The sequence below is a fragment of the Halichoerus grypus genome, chromosome 14, assembly GCF_964656455.1.
Source record: "Halichoerus grypus chromosome 14, mHalGry1.hap1.1, whole genome shotgun sequence".
NCBI lineage: Eukaryota > Metazoa > Chordata > Mammalia > Carnivora > Phocidae > Halichoerus > Halichoerus grypus.
The window spans coordinates 85,709,005-85,735,882 of record NC_135725.1 but is presented as its reverse complement, the minus strand read 5'-3'; the positions used below and the strand labels follow the sequence as shown (position 1 = coordinate 85,735,882).

Below are 26,878 nucleotides of genomic sequence, written 5' to 3'. Positions count from 1 at the left end.
TCATGGTTCAGGTGATTCAGTATTGTTAAGATGTCAACTGTCCCCAAATTGATCTACAGATTGAATGTGATCATAATTAACAGCAGGCATTTTTTAAAAAAGATTTTATTTACTTATTTGTCAGAGAGAGAGAGAGAGCACAAGCAGGGGGAGTGGCAGGAAGAGGGAGAAGCAGGCTCCCTGTTGAGCAAGGAGCCGGATGCAGGACTTGATCCCAGGACCCTGGGATCATGACCTGAGCTGAAGGCAGATGCTTAACTGACTGAGCCACCCAGGCGTCCCAACAGCAGGCATTTTTGTAAAGCTACAAGCTGATTTTTAAATTCATATGGAAATGCAAAGGACTAAAAGAGCCAAGACAATTTTGAAACAGAAGAACACATTTTAAGAACTGATTCTACCTGATTCCAAGAAGACCGTGGAGGGTGTGGGAAAGGAGAGAGGGACTGCAAGGAGCATGAGGAAACCTTCTGGGTGATGGGTATGTTTACTGCTTTGATTTGATGATGGTTTCACAGATATATACATTCAAACTCATCGAATTGTTGGCTTTATTTATGCATGGTTTGTTATAGAACTATTACACCTCAACGAAGCTGAAAAAAATCTCATTCAGTTCTCATGTCCAATTTTTTAGGTAGTTATATTATCATCTCCATTTTATACAGAAATGAAACTGAGACTCAGAGACAGTAAGTGACAAGTGTGGTCACACAGATACACACCTAATCCTTCTCACTCCAGAGCCCAAGCTCTTAAGCTCTGGGCCATATAGAAAGAAACACTTTTCTATCTGCCTCTCATTCATTAAGTATTGACAAGTATTGATCCTATAATGTGACACTGTGCCGGGGCACCTGGGTGGCTCAGTCAGTTAAGCATCTGCCTTTGGCTCAGGTCATGATCTCAGGGTCCTGGGATGGAACCTCATGTTGGGCTCCATGCTCAGCGGGGAGTCTGCTTCTCCCTCTCCCTCTGCTCCACCCCCCCCCCATGCTCGCTCTCTCTCACTCTCTCTCAAACAAATAAATTAAAAAAAAAAAAAAAAGGTGGCACTGTGCCTGGAGTAAGGGACCACAGCAGTGACACAGAAGGTCCTTCCCTCGGAGAGCCCGACACATTGCTGGCCCAGGGTCCTTCTTAGCCTGACTTATTAGCACTGTTGTTCCTTTCCTCCTTGCCACATCCCTGACTTCTCTCAAAAGAGAAGAAATACCTTGTGAGTTTCTGCCATGGGCCGGGCCGTCAGCCTGGGACAGGCATCATTTCTACTTTACCGATAAAGAAACATGCAGGAACCTGGCATGATCACACAGCTAGAGAGTAGCAGAGCCAGGGTGCAAATGCAGACCTTCCTGCCCGGGAATCTTAGGGTCCTCCAGTCACATCAAACTGCCCGGAATCATGCAGCTGTTCTTAACACAGAGTCCACACGAACCTTGTTTTCCTTGCAGACAAAATCACAACCAGGCGCCAAATCCCCAAGGATAAAAACAGCTGTTCACCAAAGGTTCTGTTTTATGTTATTAATTCATTTAAAAGGAAATTTGGTTTCTAACCAGCACTATTGTCATATCCACACCCAAGAAGGGAGAAAAAATGAGTCTGGAAGGTGCAAAGTGCTGGTTTCATTGGATCAAATACGCTGCTGGCTTATGTCTGCAGCCAGACCTGACTCCTGTCCCGGCGGCTCTCCCCACCCTTCAGACAAGTGTTTTCCTGGGGCTCAGGGAGGGACTCCAACCCCTCCCTCCATCATGAGTGGAGCTGGGGGGAAGCCTTTTCCACTTGTTTCCATTGTGACAAGAAGTCATTACAATGGGGAGGGCAGCTACTGGGAAATGAGAAGCAAGGAACAAATGCAAACTCAGAGCAGTCACAGATGAGAGAGGCGGCTGCTCAGGCTTCCGGGGCGAACATCAGTGCCGGCGAGCCTTACGCGGGGAGCCACCCACCCCACGTCTTGGCCCCCACTGGGGGGCACCTGGACCACCCCCTACGACCTAACTCAGTTTTTTGAACCAAGGGAGGGACTGCAGCACCGAAGTGAGGACGATTCAATGAGATATTACCATTATTATCACTGCCACATCCTAAATGTATTCAATAAATAACATCAGGATGGGGCACTGTGCTGGGTCACAGGATATGGAGGGAAGAGCATCGGCATGATCCCCGCGTCCATGGAGTTTATAACCAAGGAGGCAGACAGACTGGAAAGAACTAATTATTCAAACTTTTAAAAGTCATGACATTTAAGCACAACGGTGAGAAGTGCTACGCATGGCAAGTGGGAGACAGTATGGTGAGCATGAGGGGAACGTGCACGACTCCCAGTCTAGTGCTCCCAGCTGCGGGCTCCACCTCTGCGATGGGGGGGTGGGGGGACACCACTAGGGAGGCTGTGAGCGGCACAGAGCAGCAGGCTTGGGCTGGCTGAGGCTGGGAGGTCTGCTGCTGGCCCCTCACACTGCCTGCCGCCTGGCCGACAGGGTAAAGGTGTGCATCCGAGGAGCAGTGGGGAGCCTCAGAGGGTTCTAGGCAGGACAGGGTCAGACGGTGGCTTTGGAAAGATGTGTCTGGATACAGCAAGGAGCTTGGGAAGCAGGATGAAGTGTGAGGAGATGTGATCAGAGGAGAGGTGGCAGAGGCTCAGGCTAGGCTGGGGTAGTGGTCTGAGAAAACTGCCCAGCATGTGACCTGAGAGAGGGGTTTTAATGATGTCATCGAAACCGATCTCTTCACAAATAACTGCCTGCTGGCAACGAGCTTCCCTTCTCCTAGGGCCAAACGCTGTGATTCCAAGGAGCAGCAAAGACACACAGGGTTTGTCTGACATCCAACACTGACCTCGGCTTTCTGGAATGCCCGCTTCTTCAGAGCAGGCAACCCGGCATCCAGACAAAAGGCCAGAGGGTCAGGTTCCTGAACCCACAGGCAGTGTTTTCCTGCACTGCAACGTGTCATGTGGCCCAGAGGAAATGGTGTACTTCAGCAGGGAGTCTTCCATTCCTGCAGGCCAGCCCTTCGGCAAGCCAGCCCTTCAGCAAACCAACAGATGCTGGTTGAGTCACGTGCAGAGGCCTCAAGCCCTGAGGCAGGAAGGGTGAAGCCAAATCTCTCTAGAGTTAAGTGCCCCGCAGGGATGCAAAAGCCCTCTGGAGAAAGCCTCTTTGCCCCAAAACATTCATGAATGCTGCTCCCTCCTTCATTCTAAGCCATCTGCCTTTCTCTCTAAGCCCCAGCTGCCCTCCGGGGGCACAGTGAGGACAGCAGAGGACTGCAAGCCCACCGAGACCAGCCCTTGCCTGCCTTCCGCTAACACTGAGCTCCTGGCCTGAGCCCTGAAGCCTGGTGGCAAGTGCTGGTGATACTCTAGTCCCTTACCTCAGGCAGCTCCCAGTCTAGGCGCTCAGCTGTCTTCTGGGGGAGCCCAGGCTACCTCCTGGCACCTCCATCCCCCCTCTGTGTTGCTGTCAGCACCCTTGCCTTTGGCTCTGGCCCACGGTCTCCTCCTCTCACTCTCCTGCTGTCATCTCGAGGGACGTCACTAAACTGGCTGGTGTGCCCTCTCAGCCCTGGGTCACACCATACCCTGCCTCCTCCAGGAGAGACCTTCATTGTCCTCCCACTACAGCTCCTGCCAAGCACAGTGTCCAGAGCCACCCCAACTCACAGACCCTGCACTCTGCCATCATTCTCCCTCGATGACCTCCTGGCCTCCAGCTCGTTCTCTGACTCCAACCCAAATCTGCGCTTTGGCCCCTGCTCGACCTCTGGTCCCTCAGTCCTTCTTGAGTCTTCCAGGCCGTCAGCCCTCTCCGGCCCTTCCGGCCTCCCTCCCCCAGGGTAAACATGACCGACGCCCCTGCTCTGCTTCCAGGCTCCCTGAGCCTCCTTCTGCCTCGGGAGCTACTTCCCCTACCTCCTCCTCTGCCCACTGCCCTTCCTTCTGCTCCCTGAACGCACAGTCCACTCCCCTCTGTCCTGTTTCTTCTCGTCTCAGGCCTCACAGCAGCCTCATAACCAGCTTAATGCCAGGGCCCCCTCCTCTCCTGGGCTGCCCCCCCCGGCCTCACACACACTGTTGCAAAGCTCCTAATCGGTCTCCTGAGTCCGGCTGGTTCTGTCTCCGACAGCGAGAATGAACATGCTAAAACACAATCTGCTCATGTTATTCCCTTTCTGAAATACTTCAGTGGATCCCCGAGTCCAACAACGTAGAGCTCCGCCTCCTGCCCATCCCTCCCCCCAGCTCTCCTTGACGTCTCTGCATCCCCCAAATACCTCCTGTCTACTGTATGTTCACATAGCTGTTCCTCCCTCTCACTGGATTGTGCCCACCCCCGTGACCCCTTCATCTGTGCCTCTCCAGCACGTAGCCCAGCAGATTGATGAATGAACGACTGAGTGAGCGAGTGAAGGTCAGTCACTACTGGGGACTCTGGCAGTGGGGATGGCAGCAAAAACTGGGAAAAACACAGGCACACAGAGAAGCTTTCCATGTCACTGAACTTGGTAGCACTAAGGCTCGTTTCCTTCATACTCAGGCCCACTAGACACCCATCCCCGTGCCTCTGGGACCCTGCATGCCCCCAGCTGTCAGTGGGCAAAAGAATGACATGACAACCTCTGGTAAGCCCTTGTTATGCTCACATTCCTAGCAATGGCAACGCATCCCCGTGCGCTGAGGAGCACAGAACCGAGAGAGCAGCAAGCTCGCCTTTTCTTCTCCCCAGCCACCAGGCACCAAAAGTAGTGTTAAATCTCGCTGAATATATTATCTGCCTTTTCAATGAGTTATTCACTCTGCCTGAAATGCCCTTCCTAACTCCTATCCCCTTCCCCAAACCACCCAAAAAATACAACCGCTTTCAGCCTTCAAGGCTCAGTGCCAATGTGCCAACTCCAAGGCAGAGCGACTCTCCCCAGCAATGTCCGCAGGGTCCTGGGGCACCACGGTGTGAGTCCTCATCTAGACCTCAGCTTCACGAAGGCCATCCGGGCACCAGGATGTGAACTCAGACCTCAAGGATTCCAGGAAGAAGGCTCTTACCCACTCCGCTATTCAAAGCACTGCATCCTCAGGGCCAGCAGCCCCCACACGGGCACGGCTGAATGTTCTGCTGAGCACAGCCCCGCGTCCGTAATGCACACAGCCTCTTCCAACTGCGCACCAGAGACAGCAAACAGCCACAAGCCATCAGGAGCTGAGAGCCTGCAGGCACTTTACTAAGTTCTCACACACCCACTGTAAGGTTAAAACTGTGATTTCCCCCATTTTACACAAGAAAACGGAAGCATAAAGAGAATGAGTAACTTGTCCAAAGTCTGAGCTCCTCAGGGTGAGGCCAGGACTCAACCCCAGCTTTGTCAGATGAGTCCCTGCTCTCGAACACCATGCAGGTGAGTGGACCTGGTAGCCCAGTGTGGACAGAGCCCTGGGCTGAGGAACGCACAGATTGTGCTCATTGTCAGCACCTTCTAAGAATAGCAGATCCCCCCTTGACGCTGCTCCCCATCGACATCGAAACCAATGACAAAACCAGTTCTGACAGTTCCACTGGCCTCTGAGAATCTGCTGGGCCTTCAGTTCCATGGGCTGGGAGTTTGGGCATAATGATGGAGTTGGGCATAATGACAGACAGATGTGGGAGGGAATACTGGTGGGGACAAAATGCCACCCCACAAATGTACCACACAAGGCTGCCACCACCGGGACCCCTCAGAAAGACCTCCTTCACCCTGAGCCCTGGCAGCCGGGAATCCACCACGGTGGTGACGGGTTCTGGGCCACCGTGTAGAAGTTAAACCCAGCTGTGAGCCATTAGGCTGCGAGGTTGCATCTGCATTAACTTGCCAATGTTTGATAAAATTGGTCACTTAGTCAACGGGGAACAGGGCAGTTATGGTTCTTTATTTCCTAACTTCCATTTTCCTTGTTCCCTGCCAATCCTTAACTCACCGTCTGCCAAGCTTCCTTTAAGCCCTGGGACGATGCTTTTGCGGTCACCCTTGCAGAAACAAGCAGAAGCCACAGTTCTACCCTCAGTTATCAACAGCGTTTGGAAATTTGAATCTTCAAAGGCTGAGCTCACCAGGCAAAACCCTTGTTTGGGGGGAAGCAGTTCCACCACAAAACAGGCACCCTGGTAATAATGTTCCCTTAACTGGTACACCCCCCACCCTTGGCAATGGGCCTAAACACAGCCAGATAACATCCTGCTCCCGCACTTCTCCCATTCATTCCTTCTCCACTCATTCAACAAATGTTGAGTATCCACGGCGTTCCAGGCACTGGAAGCTCCTAGAGGGTCTCTCGGGAGGCAGACTCCAGAACCGAGTGAGCATAACCCTCCTCTTCTGCCCGGATGCTTCCAAAAGCCTTCTGGGGAAGTCAAGAAGGGGTGCCCACGTAGGTATGGAAGTGGTACGAGGGAGGGAAGATGAGAAGAAAAGGTACTAAAGACAAACAAAACTGCAAAAAATGTTAAACTGCAATCCATAGTCTGCTGGTTAATATTAACACCAATATTATTATTTTTAAACTACTGTGTATGTATGTGTATATATATATACATATATATATATGATGAGATAATACAAAAATGTAATTATTTAATGTTGTTAGAAACCCAAACTGTCAGTGTAAAAGAAATCATATGAAAATCAAGGGAATTAAGCTCACAACACTGTAATGTTAGATTTGAGTTGGAAAGATCAACATTATATCAGTCACATGTCAACAAGATAATGTGATATAACAAACAACCCTCAAATCTCAAAGGCTTACAACAGCAATATTTATTTCACACTCAGGGGTCGGTGGAAATGGCTGCAGTTCAGCCAATCTCCACTGGGCTCACTGGGGCGGGGCCAGGTTAGGCTAGAATTCGGGCTCTGGGTTCGGTTCAGGTCATCTATGACATCCTCACTTGGGGACTCAGGCCAAACAAGCAAGAGCTACCCATATATCATGGGAAGTGGAAGTTCCAAGAGGGCTGGTCATGCCTCTCACTCACCACGTGCATGCTGTCACTTATGTCCAAGGCACAGGGCCAAGTCCAAAGTCAATAGGATGAGAAACAGACACCACCCACAGGGAAGTCATGACAAGGATGAGGAGGGAAGGAAGAATGTGGAGAAAGAACACCACCTACCCTAATTATGAACTCATGACTTTTCCTTTTATTTTTTTATTACTTTTTTAAAGAGAGAGAGAGAGAACACACAAACAGGCAGAGGGAGAGGGAGAGAGAATCCCAAGCAGGCTCCATGCTCAGCACACAGCCTGACACGGGGCTTGATCCCACGACCCCAAGATCATGACCCGAGCAGAAACCGAGTCAGACACTCAACCAACTGAGCCACCCAAGTGCCCCATGACTTTTCCTTTGAAAAAATAAGTATTTCTTCACCCTGTCCACCAAAAGGGCCTAAAAGCAACTGCAACCTCCTCTCATGAGCATCCTCTCACCCAGATTGTGGTTTCTGAATATTCATCTCCAGTAAAAGAAACCAGCACCCCAAAGACACACCCGATTCCAGGTCTTCAGCAGGAATTGTACAACATAACATTGATATAGCTCGTTGTGCCAAAGAGCAAGGAAGCCAACCAAACCAAGGGGATCGTGTTAAAAGGATACAGGTGGTGACACGAAAGGGCTCCCACTGGTTAAAGACGGGACAATTTACATATCAAAAAGAACAGTGACTACAACTCACTGAAACAGAGATTCCCAGCCCCTCTCTAACTCTATGGGATCAACATCTCCAAGGATGGAGCCCAGGCATCTGTATTTCTTTACAGATTCTGATGCATAGGCCGCACTGAAAAGCACCAGTCCACAGGCTTCCTGATCTTCTGCGAGTGCAGGTCACTTGCTCTCAGATGCTGGCCTCTGCTTCCTGGGACGTCTTGTCAAACTTGTAACTGTCCTTATTCATGTCCCTCCAACTCTGGGGTGGTCCAGCCACAATGTGGCAGGCATCATCAAGAAGAAAAACTCTAGTTTTCTGTCTGCTAACAAGAATAACAACAGCAAAAAAGCTGGGGCAGCTCCCAGGATCCTCCTTTTAACCACAGTTTTGACAATGACAGTGAGGAACAAACTCTTCCATTTTTAGCTAACGTAGATCCAAGACATTCAAGTTTGGGGTTTCTCCAGATACCTCAAAGGAATTAGTTTTCAATCCTCACTCTGTATCAGAATCACCTGGTAACCTTCTACAAAATGGGGCTAACTGGGCTCCAGGCCCTGACCCAGAGATCCAGACCCAATGGTCAAGTGTGGAGTCCGGGCACCCCACGTTTCAGAGGCTGCCAGGTGATTCTGACGTGCAGCCACAATTACAACCACAGCTCCAAGTGAAAATCTTGAAGGCAAAACATCTCCACCTTAATGTCTTATCACAATTTGAATCAAGGTATGTCTTGGATGAGGCACCTTCCAAACCTCAGTGCCCTGGGGAAAAGCCTTGGTCTGCCCCTAGCTGTGCCTCTAAAGAACTCCCCACCATCTTCCCTCCTACAATGAGCCTGAGCAGCCACGCCAGCTTCCCTGGGCACATGCAGGTTCAGGATTCAGGGCTCACGGCCTCTCCCAGATGCTCAGGACAAAGAATAAAGAAAGATCCAAATGTCTAAACAGCTCCAGATCAAAGCTAAGCAGAGTACATGATCACAAAGAGCTTCAAGCTGAGAACTAAGGCAACCATTACACAAATACTCCCCTAAAAGTCTCCAAGAGGTAGAGAGTTGTTTTATTTTTTTTTTTAATTAGAAAGAATGGATAATTTCATGTTAGAAGATAACAGTAAAAAACAGGAAGTCAGCCAATTCAAAAAAGCAAACACAGCTCCACTCCCCAAACCTCATGAACACAGCACGCGTGTGCACACACACAATACTACAAATCACTGCCACGTCTTCACACAAATGCTGAGCGCGGCTAGAAGTACTAGTTTCCTCCTAATTTGCAGTAGGTTAGATGCCAGCTCTCAGAAGGCCTGGATCCTTTGTCATCTGGTTTTGTATTAAAATATGCTGCTTTTCTCAAAGCCTTAACAGCTATCATACTATAAGAGGAAGGGCTGCATGTCAAGAGAGTTCTGGAATTCACACCATGGTTGCAGCAGACACTTTCTGACGTATCTCCCCATGTACACCCCTCTTCTCTAAAATGTGCACCCCATTCACCAGACTGGGTCCCCTCAGCTGTGCTCACTCATCTTGGCCACATACTCCTGGCCTAGGTCATGAAGCAGCATGAGTCACGTGGCTCAGCCCGGCTGGACTGAGAGCTGCTGGTCTCAGTTTGGAAGGTGGCCTAAAGGAGGATCATGTAAATTCGAGCCCTTCGGAGAGGCCAGGTTGGACCATGCGAACAGACAGGAAAGAAGGGAGGAGAGTGGAAGAGGAAAAAGCAGAGACAAGAGGCAGAGACCGCTTGCGTCTCGGTTGGCTCTCCAGCCACCTGAACTCCACGCTCATGGATTCCATAAAGTGCCCCTTTATCCCCGTAATAAACTCCTCTTCTGCCTATCCAGCTACTTCAAAATGGATTTCTATTACTAGCCAACAAAAAAAGAACCCTGACTAAAACAACTCTAAAGCCTTGTTATCAACTACTAAACATTTCCAGGATATTTTTAAAGACCCCAAAACCAACTTTTTTCTCTCTATTGAATATGCTGTTTCTAAAAATGTACATATGCTCTTAATGTAAATATGTGTATGTTTTGCTGTGGAAACTGGTTTCAAAATCAGAAACAAGGCAACCACCAGAATTTGGGATCAACAAAAAGAAAGCTCTCCAGGAAAATGTTTCCTCACATCCCGTTCTTGACAGGGACCATTCTCAACAGGAGGAGCCTGGGAAAAAAGAATCAGTGTGGGAAGGCCTGGCTCAGGTATGGAGGCCGCGGGCACCAACTGGCCCCAGCCCTGCCAGGGTGGGCCAGACACAGTGATAGTCTCTGCAGACCCCAAACACCGGGCACAAAGAATGAGCACCATCAAGAATGAGAAGCTCCTGGATGCACTCTTTAATAGGGGCTTAAATCACTAATGTGTTTATAGAGACTTCAAGAGAGAAACCAAGAGTCGCTCAGACATGGCTGACTAAATCATTTCCTCCCAGCCACAGTGTTTAGAACAATTTAAAGGACAAAGTACAGACCTCCGGCTGGATGGCTTTAAACACGGGTATGTCCATTAACGTGATCTGGCTCTGCAACAAAAGAGAATCAGTGTTAGAATATACTGGAAGTCAAAGGTAACTTTGAATCCATACAGAGTAATAACACATTCTCCCTTGAAATAAAAATCAAGAAAGAATGGAATAAAAAATTCCTAAAATGCCTCTCCCATCCCTTCCCCCTTCGTAAATCTTGACCCTACACCCTTCTTTCTTTAATGTGAGACAAACTCCCAATTTAAGAATTGATGATAGTCATTTGGAGGGCGGGACTAAGATTAAGGGGAACATTTCTAGTTTGGATATTTTTGTACTATTAGAGTTTTTGTTTCAAGCATGAATTACTTTTATAATTTAAAAAAGTTGTAGACACAATATTAAAAATTAGAATGCTAAACAGAGACACTATCTATTACTCTAAATTTAAATTTTAAAAAAATTGTGGCTTATAGAAATTGTATATTTCTTCTGAAGTCTAAGTCTCCTCTAAATTATACAGTAGAGTGCTACTCGAGATGCATCCGTGGACCCATGCTGGACCGCAAACTATTTACTCCACCAGCCCATAAGGAGATAACTACAAAATTTGAGAGCAAGCATTTGGGAACTTTTATAACAAATTGCCACAATGTTTTTACTGTATTTTTTTTAAGTATCAGTCCTCAACGATGGGAAATGAAAAACAACTGGCCCTTTACCACAGCTAGCTTGCGAAGCACTAATGTTGTAAACAAAGAAAACACACATCTAGTTAAAGGCTGTTCCCATTATTAGCTGCTCATCGGGTGACAATAAGAGAAAGCACCATTGCTGACAATCTTTGCAGGCCAAGGCATGCACTGAGCCGACTTTGCATGATCTGCCCATTTCTATATGTCACCTGGGATGCCAGGTGTCAGTTAATAGACACCTCTGTGATAGGCCAGGGAAAGGAGAGCCAAGGGCATTTGGATGCCTCCTAACTCAAGAAGACACCCTGCCCATAGGCACACATGTCAAAGGGGAGGATGTGATGTAGTGGAACGAACGGGGGCTCTGGAATCATCAGGGCTTGGGTGTGTGTCTGGATACCACCACTTAACAGTTAATATGCTCTTTGACACTTGGTTTAACCTCTCCCAGTCTCAGGTTCCACATCTAGGAAATGGTGACAATAATCCTTATCTTATATAGGATCCTTGGGAAAATTCAAGAGAAGAAGTGCAGAATGCCAGGCATCTGACAGGTGCTGTCTCGAGATATGCGTATGTGTATATACATACGTATATACATGCATATAGAGAGAGCACATCTATGCATGTGCATATATATAGAGAGAGACAGAGACAGAAAGACAGAGAGTATCTGTCAGGTGCCAGGCATTCTGCACCTCCTATCTTGAATTTTCACAAAGATTATATACATATATATATATATACTGTGGACCCTGAACAACATGGGGGTTAGGGATGCCAACCCTCCCTGGTCTAAAATCTGCATATCGGGGCGCCTGAGTGGCTCAGTCAGTTAAGCATCCGACTCTTGATTTCGGCTCAGGTCATGATCTCAGGGCTGTGAGACCAAGCCCCATGTCAGGCTCCATGCTTAGCAGGGAGTCTGCTTCTCTCTCTACCTCTCTCTCCCTCTGCCCCTTCCCCCACTCGTGCACTCTCACTCTCTCTCTAAATAAGTAAGTCTTTAAAAAGAAAAACCAAATCTGAATATAACTTTTGATTCCCCAAAAACTTAACTATTAACAGCCTACTGTTGACCAGAAGCCTTACTGATAACATCAATAGTTGATTAATACATTTTGTTTGTTAGATGAATTATAAACTGTACTCTTACAGAAAGGTAATCTAGAGAAAAGCAAATGTTATTAAGAAAATCATAAGGAAGGGAAAACGCATTTACAGTACTGTATTTATAAAAAAAAAAAACAAAAAAACACCTGCATGTAAGTGGACCCACACAGTACAAACCTGTGTACTCAAGCATCAACTGTGTGCACGTGTGTTTATATATTTACACTTATATGTCACATATATGTGAAGTCACAAAGATGAGCTCATGTATTGGCATGTGAACTTATGGTTCCTGGCCAAAACATGAGCTAAGAAATAAGGAAACTGTTAATTTGTTTGAATATTCAAGCATCAAAGTTCCTCTTAAAGGAGGCTGTTACTTAAGTCAACAAATAGTCATGAAAAAGCCTCATGTCAAGAATACATTGGAAAGGAGCGCCTGGGTGGCTCAGTCATTAAGCGTCTGCCTTCGGCTCAGGTCATGATCCCAGGGTCCTGGGATCGAGCCCCACATCGGGCTCCCTGCTCCGCAGGAAGCCTGCTTCTCCCTCTCCCACTCCCCCTGCTTGTGTTCCCTCTCTCGCTGTGTCTTTCTCTATCAAAAAATAAATAAAATCTTTTAAAAAAAAATACATTGGAAAAATGGCAACACACACAGTATGTCAAGTGTAACCACAGTCCAGGGCTAAGGTGCAGAATTGTGGTTGCCTCTTGGCATAATTTAAAGGTGGTCCAAGACCACTGGATTCCTGAGAAGCACAGGATGCAGGCCAAAGCATACCATCCTCAGGGCTGAGCGGGAGAGGGAAATAAGCAGGTGGCTTCTGTGGAGAGCCTCTTTGTCCCCTCCAACGGGCCAGTGCTGCCCCTACGGAAGCTCAGCAGAGAGACAGCAAAGGCACCAAGAATAAAGAAACACTTGGGAACCGAGCCCTTCCACCTCTGGGTCTACCCACCAGTGGCAAGGGGGCAGTGGACATCAGCACAAGGTGGATCTGGTCCTCGTAATCTGGGCATCGAGGGATGACTGAGGCCACGAGGCCCGCAGGTCTATGTGTCTGGCCCAGAGCTATGTCCCAGGCAGTGCAAACACACTGGCATTTCTCCTGCCAGACCCATGGTGATTGCTAGCCAAGTCCCCTCACATTTGGATTAATTCTGCCATCCTGGGAAACAGAAAGGCCTTGTGAAAACAGGAGATTCACACTGAAAGCTCAGTGGGCCTTTGAAATCTCTTCCGAGGCTCAAGTTAACTCCCTATCTGGGAGAACTAGCAGGATGTTTGCAATGTCATTTAGGACGAGAACCAAAAGTCTGCTAATGTGAAAATGAGAAAGCTTCCTCTCCATCCTGCCGTCACTTCTAGGGTTTGCTACTGAATTTCCAAATGATTTATTAAAATAGTGGCTTTACATTTCACATTTTTTTGGATGGTCCAAGTTTCGAGTATCCTAATCCCTGCTCAGCCCCTAAGTCAGAAAACATATTCAGGTGTTTTATTCAAAATAAACAACAACAGAGGTCTCCAAACTTAAAATAGACTGGCTGGTCCCAAACACACAATCTGAGGGTTTTCAGAAGATTCTCTCCCATTTCTATCCTCTCAATTCTCACCAAAAAAGATGCAGAGTCCAGAACAAGAATATGTCAATACATAGGTAAAATCATCAGATTATAAATTTCATGTCATTTTACTACAAAGCCAAACACACATGGAAAGGTTGCTGATGAGCAGTCCTTCCCAGGAAATGTGGGCACTCCAAAGCAGGCAGTTTTACCAGAAAGGGAGGGTGTGGGTAGGGGTGGGAGCTTGAGGGAAGTCAGGTCCTGTCCCCCTTCACTGTGGCTCTCAGCCTCAGGAGACCCTGCCTGCAGGGGAGAGGACCCGGCTTCCTGGAGAGAAAGGGCACTTCCTACGGGTGTGGTGCAGCCTCCACAGAAACAGGACCATCTTGTCTACAAGCAGCACTTGTCGTGATGAGCACGGGACGATGCATGCAAGTGTTAAATCTCTACATTGTACACCTGAAACTAACATCACCCTGTATGGTAACTAACTGGAATTTAAGTAAAAACAATGAATGAGTGAACGAACAAATGAACGAACGAACGAAATCAGCAAACCCACCCCAGTGAGGCACACATGCCAGGACTGAGGCGCACACTCATGAAGAAGTCTCTCAAGGCTTCTCCTTATCTTGGGAAATAGAGCCTTAACACAGGATGCCCAATGAAGCCAGTCACCCTGGCGATGCCTTCCTTAATCCTAACTTCTTCTCCCATCTCCTCCTTCTCCTAGTCCAGGGCCCCCTAAAAATCCAGGCTTTTTAGGGAAATGGCTTATCTCCACATATTACAAAACATTTCTGTTGAGGTGAATTCTTCAGAATGGAGAGACCTATAGAGGTACTTCACAATACGGCCCTAAAGAAAGAGGTGTTTCTATGTGAATAAATGAAAGCCACTTAGCCAAAAAGGAAACAAAAAAGGTTTTCTGCCTATGTTGAAAGTAGTGTTCTCTAACACTGGTGACTAAATTCCCTCTTCCCAGCCACAACCTTATATAAAGGCTCTCAACCCCCAAATAAACAAACAAAAGAAGCTGTTGGCAAATCAGTGGCATATTTTATAACAGAAGATATCTTTAAATTTGCATTTAGATCACTCCACCAATACATGACCAGGAGGGCTCACGGAACAAAAGGCAATCAGCTCCAAAGATACACTCCTACTTCTACTCCGAGAGCCACAGGAACCATGTGTCTGGCAAATTTAGAATCATAGTCAAGGAAATGCAAATTAAACAGGAAGATGCCATTTGTCCTCCATCAGTGCCATCAGGAGCAACAGGACTAGAGATTGCTCTGTTCTTTTTGGGAAACAATCTGGCAGTAACCCATTAAAAAAGTTCTTTAACTGGATTTTTTTAAAAAGCGAAACTTATAAAAAGTTGCAAGAATAGTATGATGAATTCTATAACCTTTCACCTAGCTTCACTAATTAACATCTTGCCTCATTTGCTTTATCTCCATGTATATAATTATACATACACATTTTTTTCGGAACCACTCAAGAATAAGATGCAGATATCATGACTCTTCACCCCTAAATCCTTCAGCATGTTATTTCCCAAGAACAAGGTTGTGCTCTTACATAATGATAAAATTATTACATTCAGAAAACTTATCATTGTTATAATAGTATCATCTAATATTACAGTCTGCATTCAAAATTTGCTAAATATCCCAATACTGTTTTTTATAGCAATTTTTTCTTGATACAAGATCAGGCATCGCACTTAGATCTTATCTCCTAAAAAGTGAAATGAGCATACTGTTGACACAACAATCCCCACACCTACAGAGAGAAGAGCACTGGTACATAAGGAGACTTTATACAGAGATCTACATTTAGATACAGATAGAAAAATACATGTTTACTGCACCATTATTCGCAGCAGGAAAAATCTGGAAACAACATTAAGAGACCATGAAAAGGGACTTATTGAAAAAAAAAATTATGGTATATCCAGACTCTGGAATATTATGCAGCTATTAAAAATAGAGAATTAAAGGGGCTCTTGGGTGGCTCAGTCGATTAGGTGTCTGACTCTTGATTTCAGCTGAGGTCATGATCTCAGGGTCATGAGACTCTGAGTTGGGCTCCATGCTCAGTGGGGAGTCTGCTTGGAATTTTCTCTCCCTCTCCCTCTGCCCCTCCCCTGCTTGTGCATGTGTACACTCTCTCTCTCTTTCTCTTTCTCTCTCAAATAAATAAATCTTTAAAAAAAGAGAATTAAATCTACATATATGGACCTAGAAAGATGTCCATGATCTACTGATAAAGTTCCAGCATTGCTTTTTACTTTGCTTTCAGCATACTGCGGAGTAGAAGGATGGAGATCTAGCTGTAGATCTCTGACATCAGCTGTAGCAACATTTTTCTAGATATGTCTTGTGAGGCAAGGGAAACAAAAGCAAAAATAAACTATTGGGACTATAACAAAATAAAAAGCTTCTGCAGAGAAAAAAAAAAAATCTACAAAACTAAGAGACAACTTACTGAATGAGAGAAGATATTTGCAAGTGGCATATTCAATAAAGGGTTAGTATCCAAAATACATAAAGAACTGATATAACTCAATACCAAAAAACCAAATAATCCAATTTAAAAATGGGTAGAAGACATGAGCAGACTTTCTCCAAAGAAGACATCCAGATGGTCAACAGACACATGAAAAGATGCTCAATATTCCTCATCAACAGGGAAATACAAATCAAAACCACAATGAGCTATCACCCCACACCTTTCAGAATGGCTAAAATCAAAAACACAAGAAATGACAAGTGTTGGCAAGGATATGGAGTAAAAGGAACTCTCTTGCTCTGTTGGTGGGAATGTAAACTCATTCAGCCACTGTGGAAGACAATGGAGGTTCCTCAAAAAATTAAAAATAGAACTACCCTACAATCCAGTAATTACACCACTGTGTATTTACCCAAAAAATATGAAAATACTAATTAGAAAGGTTATGTTCACCCCTCTGTTTATAGCAGCATTATTTACAATAGCCAAATTAAAGAAATAGCCCAAGTGTCCATTGGATAAAGAACATGTAGTATAAATACACAAGGAATACTATTCAGCCATAACAAAGAATAAAATCTTGCCATTTGCAACAACATGGATGATCTAGAGGGTATAATGCTAAGCAAAGTAAGTTAGAGAAAGACAAATACCAGGATTTCATTCATATGTGGAGTTTAAGAAACAAAACAAACAAAGGAAAAAAAAGAGACAAAGCAAAAAACAGACTCTGAACTACAGAGAACTGATGGTTACCAGAGGATAGTTGGGTGGGGGGATGGGAGGAACAGCTGAAGGGGATTAAAGAGTACACTTATCATGATGACCTTACTAAGCAATATATGGAACGGTTGAATCACTATATTATACACTTGAAACTAATATAACACTATATGTTAACCATACTGGAATTAAAAAAATTTTAATAATAAATTAATTAATTAAATAAAATTGCACATGTGATTCAGATTATATTCCTGTTGGAACAGTATTGGTCTAGAATGCCAGCCTTGGTTTTAAATCCCAGATAGACAGTGCCACTTACTCTCTGTGTGAAGAAGTAATTTTCCTCTTTAAGCACTGACTTGCTCATCAGTAAATTGGCAATAATAAATATACCTAATTTATCAGGCTGATGTGAGAAGTAAATTAGATAATGCATGTAAAGCACTTAGCATAAGACCTAGACATGGGGGACGTGTGGGTGGCTTGGTCAGTTAAGCGTCTGCCTTTAGCTTAGGTCATGATCCCAGGGTCCTGGGATTGAGTCCTGCATTGGGCTCCTTGCTCAACAGGGAGCCTGCTTCTCTCTCTGCCTGCCACTCCCCCCTGCTTGTGCTGGCTTTCTCTCTCTTTCTCTCTCTCTGACAAATAAATAAATAAAGTCTTAAAAAAAATAAACAACAACAACCTAGACATGGCAGGTTTTCAAAAATGGGAGCTGCCCTTAATATGACCATCCAGCATTAGGTGAATAATCAGGAGATGAAGGTTTTAGACCTGGCTCTGCCCATACCTGGCTATATGATCCAGGCAAAAAAAAATTAATCTCTTAGATTCTTCACTTCTTTATTAGAAAATCGGGAGCTAATAATCTGCTTCATCGGGTTATTCTGAAGACGGAATTCTTTCAGCCTACATGTATTCATTGAGTACCTACTATGAGCGAGGCACCATTCTGGGCACTGGGGAAAAAGCAATGAACAAGTCAGATAAAGTTCCTGTCCTTAAAGAGTTTCTATTCCAGAGGAGATATATCACAAAAAAATATTATTATATAATGTAACGTTGGGTAGTAATAAGAAAAACGAAGAAACTAGAGCAGGGTAAGGGAAAAGAGAGTGATGGAAAGATGCCACTTTAGCCCAAGGACAGAGACAGACACGTGGAGAAGAGCCAGCAGGAGTGAAGGAAGAGAAGCGCAGGGCGCTGCAGCAGGGGGATGCTGGGTGAGTCTGGGTTAGAAAAAGGGAGCCAAGGTATAGCTGGGGAGCACAGAGATGGGGGCAGGAGAGGAGACTTGGCCAGACCACAGGGGGCCCTGGAGGCCTTGGGAGGAACGCAGGGTCTCATTCTCATAAGAGGCAGCTGCCAGAGAGTTTCACACAAGTTGTTAACTGACCCACTGGCTACACTGAAGGAGGTGATGCCAGGCTCAGCATGGCACAAAATAAATGTGGGGGCCGGCAGTGGCAGAAGGCTGAGATATGGCCCAGTTAGCTCCCCCAGCACCCTGGAGGGCCCAAAACCTGTTACAGCAAAGGGGACAGGGAGGAAGTGGGCATGGCAGGAAACAGGTCAGTGGTGCTGCAAAGAGTTACAGCCCTGGGACAGTGCTTGCAATCTGGCTCCAGGTCACCCCAGAGGCAATATACTCCTCTACCCTCAAAGCACAAAAGGAAGAAACCAAGTCATGGCAAACCGAGAAGCCAACTCTGCGTCTCCACCACAAGGAACAGCCCTCAGTCAGACCAGCAGAAACACACTGGTTAAAGAAAAGACAATTTTAAAAAAATGTATTATTACAAAATACTATTTTCTATCATAGGAAAGTCATTGTAAAAATGTAGAAATTAAACAAAAAGAAACAAAAAGAAGAAAAATTAAATTCCAATTAACTAGAATCCTACAACCAGAAGTTACAGTAAATAATGTTTGGCTATTTATATCCAGATAGTTATGAACCTGTAAACATCAAACCTAGACCTCCTCTTCTGCAAATATAAATATGTGTGCATTGCACGTGCTTTTTAAAAATGGCACTGTTCTCTATTAATGGTGCTGCAACTTGCTCCTTTCACTTAATATTCGAATATAGTGTGCATGACTTCCAAGGTGGTTAATTCTAGATTGATGGCATCCTTTTTAATGCTGCTTAGTATTTCATAAAGAATATTATATCCCAGAGTCCCTACTGTTGGGCACATGGGTTGTTTCCAACCGGTGTTTGCTACCCCCCGTCGCACCCTGTTTCAGTGCCCAGACGCCCACATCAGTTCCGTTACTTACAGCAAACTCCTCGGGACTCACTTTCAAGACATCGAAGACAACGGCATCATAGCTCTTGCTGGCATAGTCGCAGCTCTGGCCCTCCAGAGAGTCTGAGCTGCTGCTGCCCTGTGGAGGACAGGGAGAGAGGGGCCGCCTGAGCAGTCGGGCTGACTGCAGACTCGCTGACTCCCACACCCAGCCCGCGGACGCAGGAGAGACAGCACCGTACAGTGAGAAAAGCTCCTACTGCTCGCTGCCTTACCCTGTTCCAGGCACCGGGCGAGGCACTTCATACACATGCTCTTGTTTAATTCTCGTAAGGACTGAGGACATGCTATTCTTATTCCCGCTTTACAGATAAGGAAGCAGAGGCAAGGCCGCCTCCCCCAAGGTATCACAGCCAGGAAACCGAAGAACTAGGAGGTGAACCTGGTTTCGCGTCTACTTGAAGCCAGACGTGTACCCTCGGTCACTACCCCCGACTGTTTCCAGCCCGCTGTGTAGCTGGTGGGGTAAAAAGATACAGCCCCACGCCTCCTTCAGAGAGAACAGGACTTCACAACTTAGGAGGCCTAGGCAATCATCTGTCTTGTTCTGTCTCTCAAACATTACCTGGTTTCACCTTTGTTTTTTTTGTTGTTGTTTTTCTTGAAGTCACTGCAGGAAATTCTTACACAAAGTGTTAAACTGGCTTTCAAGGCTTATTTCATGTATGGGCCATTTGGAATTCAAAGCCAGTTTGCTGATGAGGTGAGAGGTAACCAACTGGCTTCGGAGACGGGCGTGCAAGTGAAATTCAGAAGAGTCCCTTATTAAGGAGAACACCACGAGCCCTGCGTGTACAGAAGGGGGCTCCCATAAAAAAGCAAGTTAAAACTCCCCAAATGGGGCCAGTTTTATGAAACCCAACACTGTGGGGATCCCAGAATGTTGAACATACCTTCTCTTTGACTTTATTTAATTTCATCAAATTCTACTTTGGGGAACCAGTCAAGCTTACCACCCAAAAATTGTATCCTGTTCATAAATGGTTTTATTCGTCTCAACCCATGAAGAGGGATTTTGTGGTTTCCATTAACCTCAATATCTTGGACTGGGATTTAGAGAACATGCTTTTATTAATTCTTCTTTATTTCACTCTTTCCAAATGGCTATATCTGGAAAAACTTTGCAATCTTACTGGAAATTAGGGTGTTTTTAGGCCAGTGAGGGAAACCAACAGTCAACAACTGAGAATGTGGGGTTAAGAGGAGGAGCGGAAACTCAAACCTGTAGATTTCAGTAGGCCTATGTCATTGAAAGGTTTTACGAATGAGGCTGCTCTACCCAAAACTAGATCTAAGACGATCTGAAGAAGCAGCACATCATGGTGGTTAAGAGCGCTGAAGTCATGCCCGGTGGAAATGCCAGCTCCACACAAGCTACTTCACCTGACCGTCTCAGCTCTCTGGAAACCGGCACCTTTGGCACCTCCTCCCCAGGGCTGGGGTACAGGTTACACACGATGAAGCGAACAGAGCAGCGGGCAGAATCCCCCTCCCTGGGAGACGCTGGTTCAAGGGGCCTGGGCAGGCTCGGCCATGGCTATTTTAGAAGTTCCCTGAACAATGGGACATTCTCCCCTGAGGAGAATCTGTGCTAAACTTTTGAGAAGTAACTAAGACGAATCCTGAATGCCTCTAAAATTGGCAGTCTGTTCTGCCCCTCAGTCTTATGCACAGACTCCAAGCAGGCGAATACTTGTAAGTCACTCTGCACTTCCACACCCACCTTCCAGAAAGCGACCGAGTCAGGTGACAAGGTGGTTTTCCTCAGTGTAGTGTCATCAGGGTTAAGAGCACTGGCTTGAGAGTCACAGGGGCCTGGCTGTGAATCCCCACCCACGGCCAACCAGCTGTGTGATTTGAGCCAGTTTATTCACCTCTTCCTGCCTTAGTTTCCCCATCTATAAACCGGGGGTGAAGCAACAGTACATACCTGATCGGGCTACTCTGAGAATTAGTGGGATGACACCTGTGAAACATGCAAGGCCGGGCAGACAGGATGCGCTGAATTATGGGGGTGGATGTGTGTGTGGTGTCATTCATCACCAAAATTTACTGAGTACTTCAATTATACATGTGTGCTCTCAACAACTACGTGAGTACTTACCATGTTCCAGATACATATACGTACGCACACACACACAGAATATGTACGTGTATATGTGTACATGTGCGCACATACACACAGAGAGGTCAGAAAAGACAGAAGTTTTACTGTGGATGAAGTGTAAATTGTAATGAAAACAGAAGTCTGATTCCTCCAGTTACCAAACAGTCCATTCCTGGGATTTCAGGTTTTATAACTTTCCTGTAACACCCCATTGCATCTGCCCCAGACACACATGCTCATACAAGAGGCCTTATTTAATCCAGTGTTGCCCCAAATACATTAGTGGTGGTGGTGATGATGAGGTAGTGACTTCATTTAAACCTATATTGGCACTATCAGCGAATTTTAAAAGGTACTCACAAGTCTGTTTTCAGAAGCAGAGATCAAAATAAGGAATTTTTTAAAGGTTTACAAGATATGAATAGGTTCCTGTGAATTTCTAGCCGATCACACAGGATCATTTCAAAAGCCCAGCTCAACTGTGAGGGACTGAGCGTTCCCTTGCCGGTGGTCACGGAGCCAGGCATTACACCTTCGGCAAGGTGGCATCCCTGGGCCGATGACACCCACTCCTCTTGCATGCCTCTGTCCCGTCACTGCACTTGGAAAACAAACCCCAACCCCCGCAAGCCCCGGGCCACGGGCCCTAGCCCAGGCCACTCTCCGACCACCAGTCCTTACAGCCATCTCCTACTGAGCAAGGTAAACAAGAACACAGGGCCAGTTGGAACCACTTCTGTCAGACTTCATTCTGGAATGTGTGACTTATTTATAATCAGCAGCAGCTTTTCTTGGGAAAGGTCTGATCCCATCTTGCCACCAAAATGGAATGTGGCACTTGCTACAACTGGACTGGGCAGGTGTTTGCTTTTCTTTGACGAGAACGACTGCAGAAAACCTACTGATCCCCAGGGCTGACTGCCTCCCAAACCTCACACCTGGTGTGGCCAAGGGCCTCAGGGGGGCTAAGAATGGTGGTATTCACGGAGCCTTGCTGCCTTGCTGTCCACAACTTAGCTGGGGCCTGGGTCTGCTGAAAGGAGTCCCCCTACCCCCACCCACTGTCCCAATCCTCACAGCCCCTGTACCTGTGGAGTGGCGGAGGTGACCAACACGCTAGCCATCAGACCATTCCTCTTGTACATAGTCTCCGGGCCGCAGGGAGCTTCAGGGCAGCCTCCGTCGGTGACATAACCTGTCTAGAGAAGTCCTGCAAGGCAAGGGGGCTCATGAAAACCAGCTTCAAACTCAACTTAATCCCACCCTGGGGGTGGGGGGAGGTGACGTTGTGCTACACTTGAAGAAAAGACCCCAGAGATGACCTTTATTATTTTTTTTAAGATTTTATTTATGTATTTGACAGAGAGAGAGAGAGAGAGAGAGAGAGAGAGAGAGCATGAGCAGGGGGAGGGGCAGAGGGAGAAGCAGACTCCCCGTGGAGCAGGGAGTCCGATGCGGGGCTCAATCCCAGCACCCTGGGATCATGACCTGAGCCGAAGGCAGACGCTTAGCTGACTGAGCCACCCAGGTGCCCTGTGACCTTTGTTTTAAATGAAAGCAGGCAAAGAAGACAAACGGATTCTACCCTGTCTCCCCATGCACTCGACTGCTTCATCAGTAACAAGGTGATAACGGCTAACACTGGCACAGTGCTCGCCAAGTGCCGTGCACTTGACGTACATTAACTGACCCTCACAACAGCCTCAGGCAGGTCCTATTACACCCATATTACATGTGAGGTATCTGAGGCACAGAGAGGTTAAATAACTCATGCTTTAGTGTCTTCGTTCACATTGTCTCCTGATCCCATCATCATTCAAGGCCCTGCTCAAATGTCATTTCTTCTGAGCATCATCTGGACCACTCGAACCAGAACCAGATGCTCTCATGCCAATGTGTACACACCTCTAGCAGAGCATTTATCACATCACTGAACGTCACAGAACTGTAGCCGCCACCTGCTTTTTAGCAGGAAAGTGACCAGGAGAGTAGGGAGGATGTAACAGGGCAAGGAAAGGAGAAGGTAGAGGGCCCAGCAGGAAGCCAAGTGCAATTATCCAGGCCAGAGCTGAAGGTCCTCCGCGCTAAGTGAGGTTGTCACAGTGAAGTCAGACAGAAGGAGACAGACTGGGAGACAGCAGGGGCAGAAACTGTCTCCCCCAGACAGGGGAGAACAAGCTGAGCATGAATGGTGTCTGGCCCGAGGTGCCAGAAGGATGGTGTGTCCCTCCTCAAGGAAAGGAACAGAGGTGATGCAGCAGATTTGTGGAAGATGATGACGAACTTAATCTGGGATATATGCCGAATATATGCGGTGCCGGAGAGAAAATCCACCCTGGAGGGCAAGTCTCGCCCAAAGCCCACTGGGGAAGATGGTCTGGAGGAAGACGGAGAAGATCTCTGCCCTGCCTGTGACCCTGCTGGAGCCTCAGCCACAGGGCCCATGGCGGAGCAGCGAGCCGGATAGGACGGAGTCGAACACCCGAGAAGGAACGTCAGAGCGCCGCAGGCTCCGGCCGTGCCGGGCTCCAAAGCCACGATGGCTGTTCCCTCACAACCGCTCTGCCGGCTTCCGTCAGCCGCGTCCCCGTCAGTGACAGCCTGTGAGCCGTCCACTTTCCCTCCTTTCTTCCCCCAGACACTGACAAGAACCAGTCTGAGCTATGAATGACATCTGGGGGCCAACTGGGGACAGCTGGATATGGACATTTTAGATAATATCGAACTACCCTTCATTTTCTGGGGCACGAGAGCAGCAGTAGGGAGATCAAGTAGGAGAAAGTCTATCTGGGTGACACGCGGGACAGAATTCAGCGCTAACGTGAGTTTGCGACTTAGTTTCGAATCAATCCACGAAACACACTGAAGTCGAGATAAAGCAACTATGGCAAAATGCTAACAACTGACATCCACTGACAGGAGTTCGCTGCACTAGTCTCTCAACTTTTCTGAATGCGCTACCATTTTCATACTGGAAAAGAAAGAAAGGGGAAAAAAGCACAGGTCGGCTAAGTTTTTCCTCAGACGCCAAACTCCTCTTTCACGAGCAGGGAAAGGGGTTGGGTTGGAAGCACTCATTTGTTAATCATTTCTGTCCTCGGAGAAGCCATGCGGGCTGTTACCCAGGACCCTGAGCCCGTGGCTGCGGCAGGTTTGGAAGGCAGCTACACAAAAGATAGGAAGAGACCTTTAGCGAAAGAAGGCCTAGGAATGGCGAAGGGACATGCCCCGGGGAAAGGCAAATCAAAACCACAGTGAGCTACCACCTCACACCCGCTAGGACGGCCATAATGAAAAAGACAGTACCAAGTGTTGGCAAGGACGCGGAGAAATGGAGCCCTCGTACCTTGCAGATAGGGAGGTGAAAGGTACAGCTCCTTTAGAAAATAGTTTGGTAGTTTCTTAAAAAGTTAAACATACACTTACCAAATGACCAGCAATTCTACTCCTAGGTAGCTACCTTAAAATAAATGAAAGCATATGTCCGCACAAAGACATGTACGTGAACTACTCATCAGAGCCAAAAGTCGGAAACAATCTAAACGCTCCTCAACTGCTGAATGGATCAACAATGTGATATATCCACACAGTGGAATATTACTCAGCAATAAAGAAATGAAAACCATAACATGAATAAACCTCACAAACATTATGCTTAAAGTGAAAGAGGTCAGACCCAAAAGACTGTGTTGTAGGGTGCCATTTTCGTGAAATGTCCAAAAAAGGCAAATTCATAGAGACAGGAGCCCATCAGTGGTCGGCTGGGCAGGGAGGCAGGACTGTCTGCAAATGGGCACAAGGGATTTTTCTGAGGTGATGGAAATGTTCTAAAACTGGATCATCGTGACAGTCCCACAGCTCCATAAAGTTGCCTGAAGTCACAGAATCGTACACTTGGGATGGGTGAATTTTACGGTATGCGAACTACGCTACAATGAAAGCAGCCGCCACCAGCTTGGTTTCGTGGTGGTAACCTGAACGCCCATGTTTAAACTGCCCCCTTCCACATCCCTTTGAAATAATCCAAGAAATATTAAAATAGCAAAAACAAACTACATTAGCACATGACAAGAGAGAAGGGTTATTAATAAGCAAAAAACTTTGAGGAATTTCCAGTGCAGAAGAGACAGGACTGCGAGGAGGGGAACCAGCCTCTGGAGCAAAGGGAAGGCCTCCCAGGCGTCAGATGGATGGGACCCTCCAACAGACACCCCATGAGAAACTTGGAGACTTCAAAGTGGGGAGTCCAGAAACTGAGGCTGAAAGTAAGGCCAGCTCAAGAGCTCAAAGCAGCAGCATGAGACTGGCTCAAGCTGAGGAGCTGTCTCAGACCAGACAAACCAGCTCATGTGGACTGGGAGTCGGGGCCAACCCAGCTAGGCTCTCAATGCCAGAAGCCACCAGCTTGTTGGATGGACCATGTTCAGATCAGCTCAAGCCAGACTGAAGTGACCTGACCCAAGTCACCGTGGCAGGAGGGCATGAGAGACAGCCAGCCTGATGCTCCCCGTGGATCCAACTTGCTCCCATTCCAGGCTGACGTGGGCTTCACTCCTTTCAGGGTATGCCTGGCACTCTGCGGGTCTTCACCAAGGGGAGCCCCAACATGGAGCCCAATCTGCTCAGCCTGGCCCCAACCAAAGGCCTTGGCTCTCCCCAATTGCCTGACACCATAAATTCTCAAGTCACACAGCCTTTCAACACAGGTGCCACATTTTATTCTCACACTCTCTTCCATGACTAGTCATTGGCACACTCCCTGCATCCTGTCTGAAGGACGCCAGCAGCTCTGCCCGTTTCTCCCGCATCACTGGGGCGTGTGCTTAGGTGCCCCTGTCCACACACCAGCAGCAGCAGCACACCCAGGGAACAGCAGCTGCGCAGAGCTGGGCTAGGTGCTACATTTCTAGCTCATTTCATCTTCACAGTCCCATGCAGGGGAGACTCTTCTACTCCTGGAAACTGAGACTCTGAGAGGTGACGTAACTGGCTGCTAGTTGAGCGGTGGAGCTAGGGAGCTCAAATCCTGGTCTGTCGACACCAGTGCCTGGGCCCGGGCTTCCTCCAAAAGCCCACAAGGACCCAGCAAGAAAATGCGTGTAGAACATTCCACCCAGGCCAGCCTCAGACCAAGCACTCAATCAAAGTTACTAGTTACTGTAAGTGTTAATCTAATCCTACAGTTCTATTCATTTATAGCTGTTCTTTTTTCCTAAAATAATGAACAAAAAATTAACTGCAAGAAAGCCCAGCATCATGCTGTGAAACCATAGGCCTCCCGGGCAGGAAAGGGGTTCCCAGCTGTGGGCCCCAGGCATCCCGGGGGCACAGGCTGAGTCCAGGTGTCTAAGTGCAGGGCTCCTCCTCCAAGAGGCCTGATCTGCCCACCCACACCCCTCTGGCCCACCTAGAGACAAAGCACATCAGCCACAGTGTGTTACTCCTTATGCTTCCTATGGGGAGCCTGGGCTGGAAAGAAAGACAGAGCACTTGTTTGAGATCTGACTCCTGCATGTCTCACCATGGACACAAATAGCCTAACTTACGGGCAGTGACTCTCAGGTAAATGATATTTCACATGCTAAGAAACAACAGGACCAAGCAGAACAGAGTATCCTTTCCAGGGCCCAGAGAAACCCCCACCCATCCACCTTCAGTCCCTGA

General features: G+C 47.1%; 1 protein-coding gene across 9 annotated transcripts in view; it reads right to left on the bottom strand.

Moving 5' to 3' along the window:
- RALGPS1 (Ral GEF with PH domain and SH3 binding motif 1) overlaps positions 1-26,878 on the bottom strand; it is a 275,163-nt gene that overhangs the window by 203,046 nt on the left and 45,239 nt on the right. For 8 of the 9 annotated variants that reach the window (XM_078061794.1, XM_078061792.1, XM_078061790.1 and 5 more), the window contains 3 exons: positions 22,303-22,424; positions 19,079-19,186; positions 10,182-10,232 (listed from right to left, as the gene is read on the bottom strand). In XM_078061794.1, coding sequence (XP_077917920.1) covers positions 10,182-10,232; positions 19,079-19,186; positions 22,303-22,359 — 216 coding nt within the window. In that variant the 5' untranslated portion in view covers positions 22,360-22,424. The remainder of the gene's footprint in view (positions 1-10,181; positions 10,233-19,078; positions 19,187-22,302; positions 22,425-26,878) is intronic. The other variant, XM_078061793.1, reaches the window with a different exon arrangement.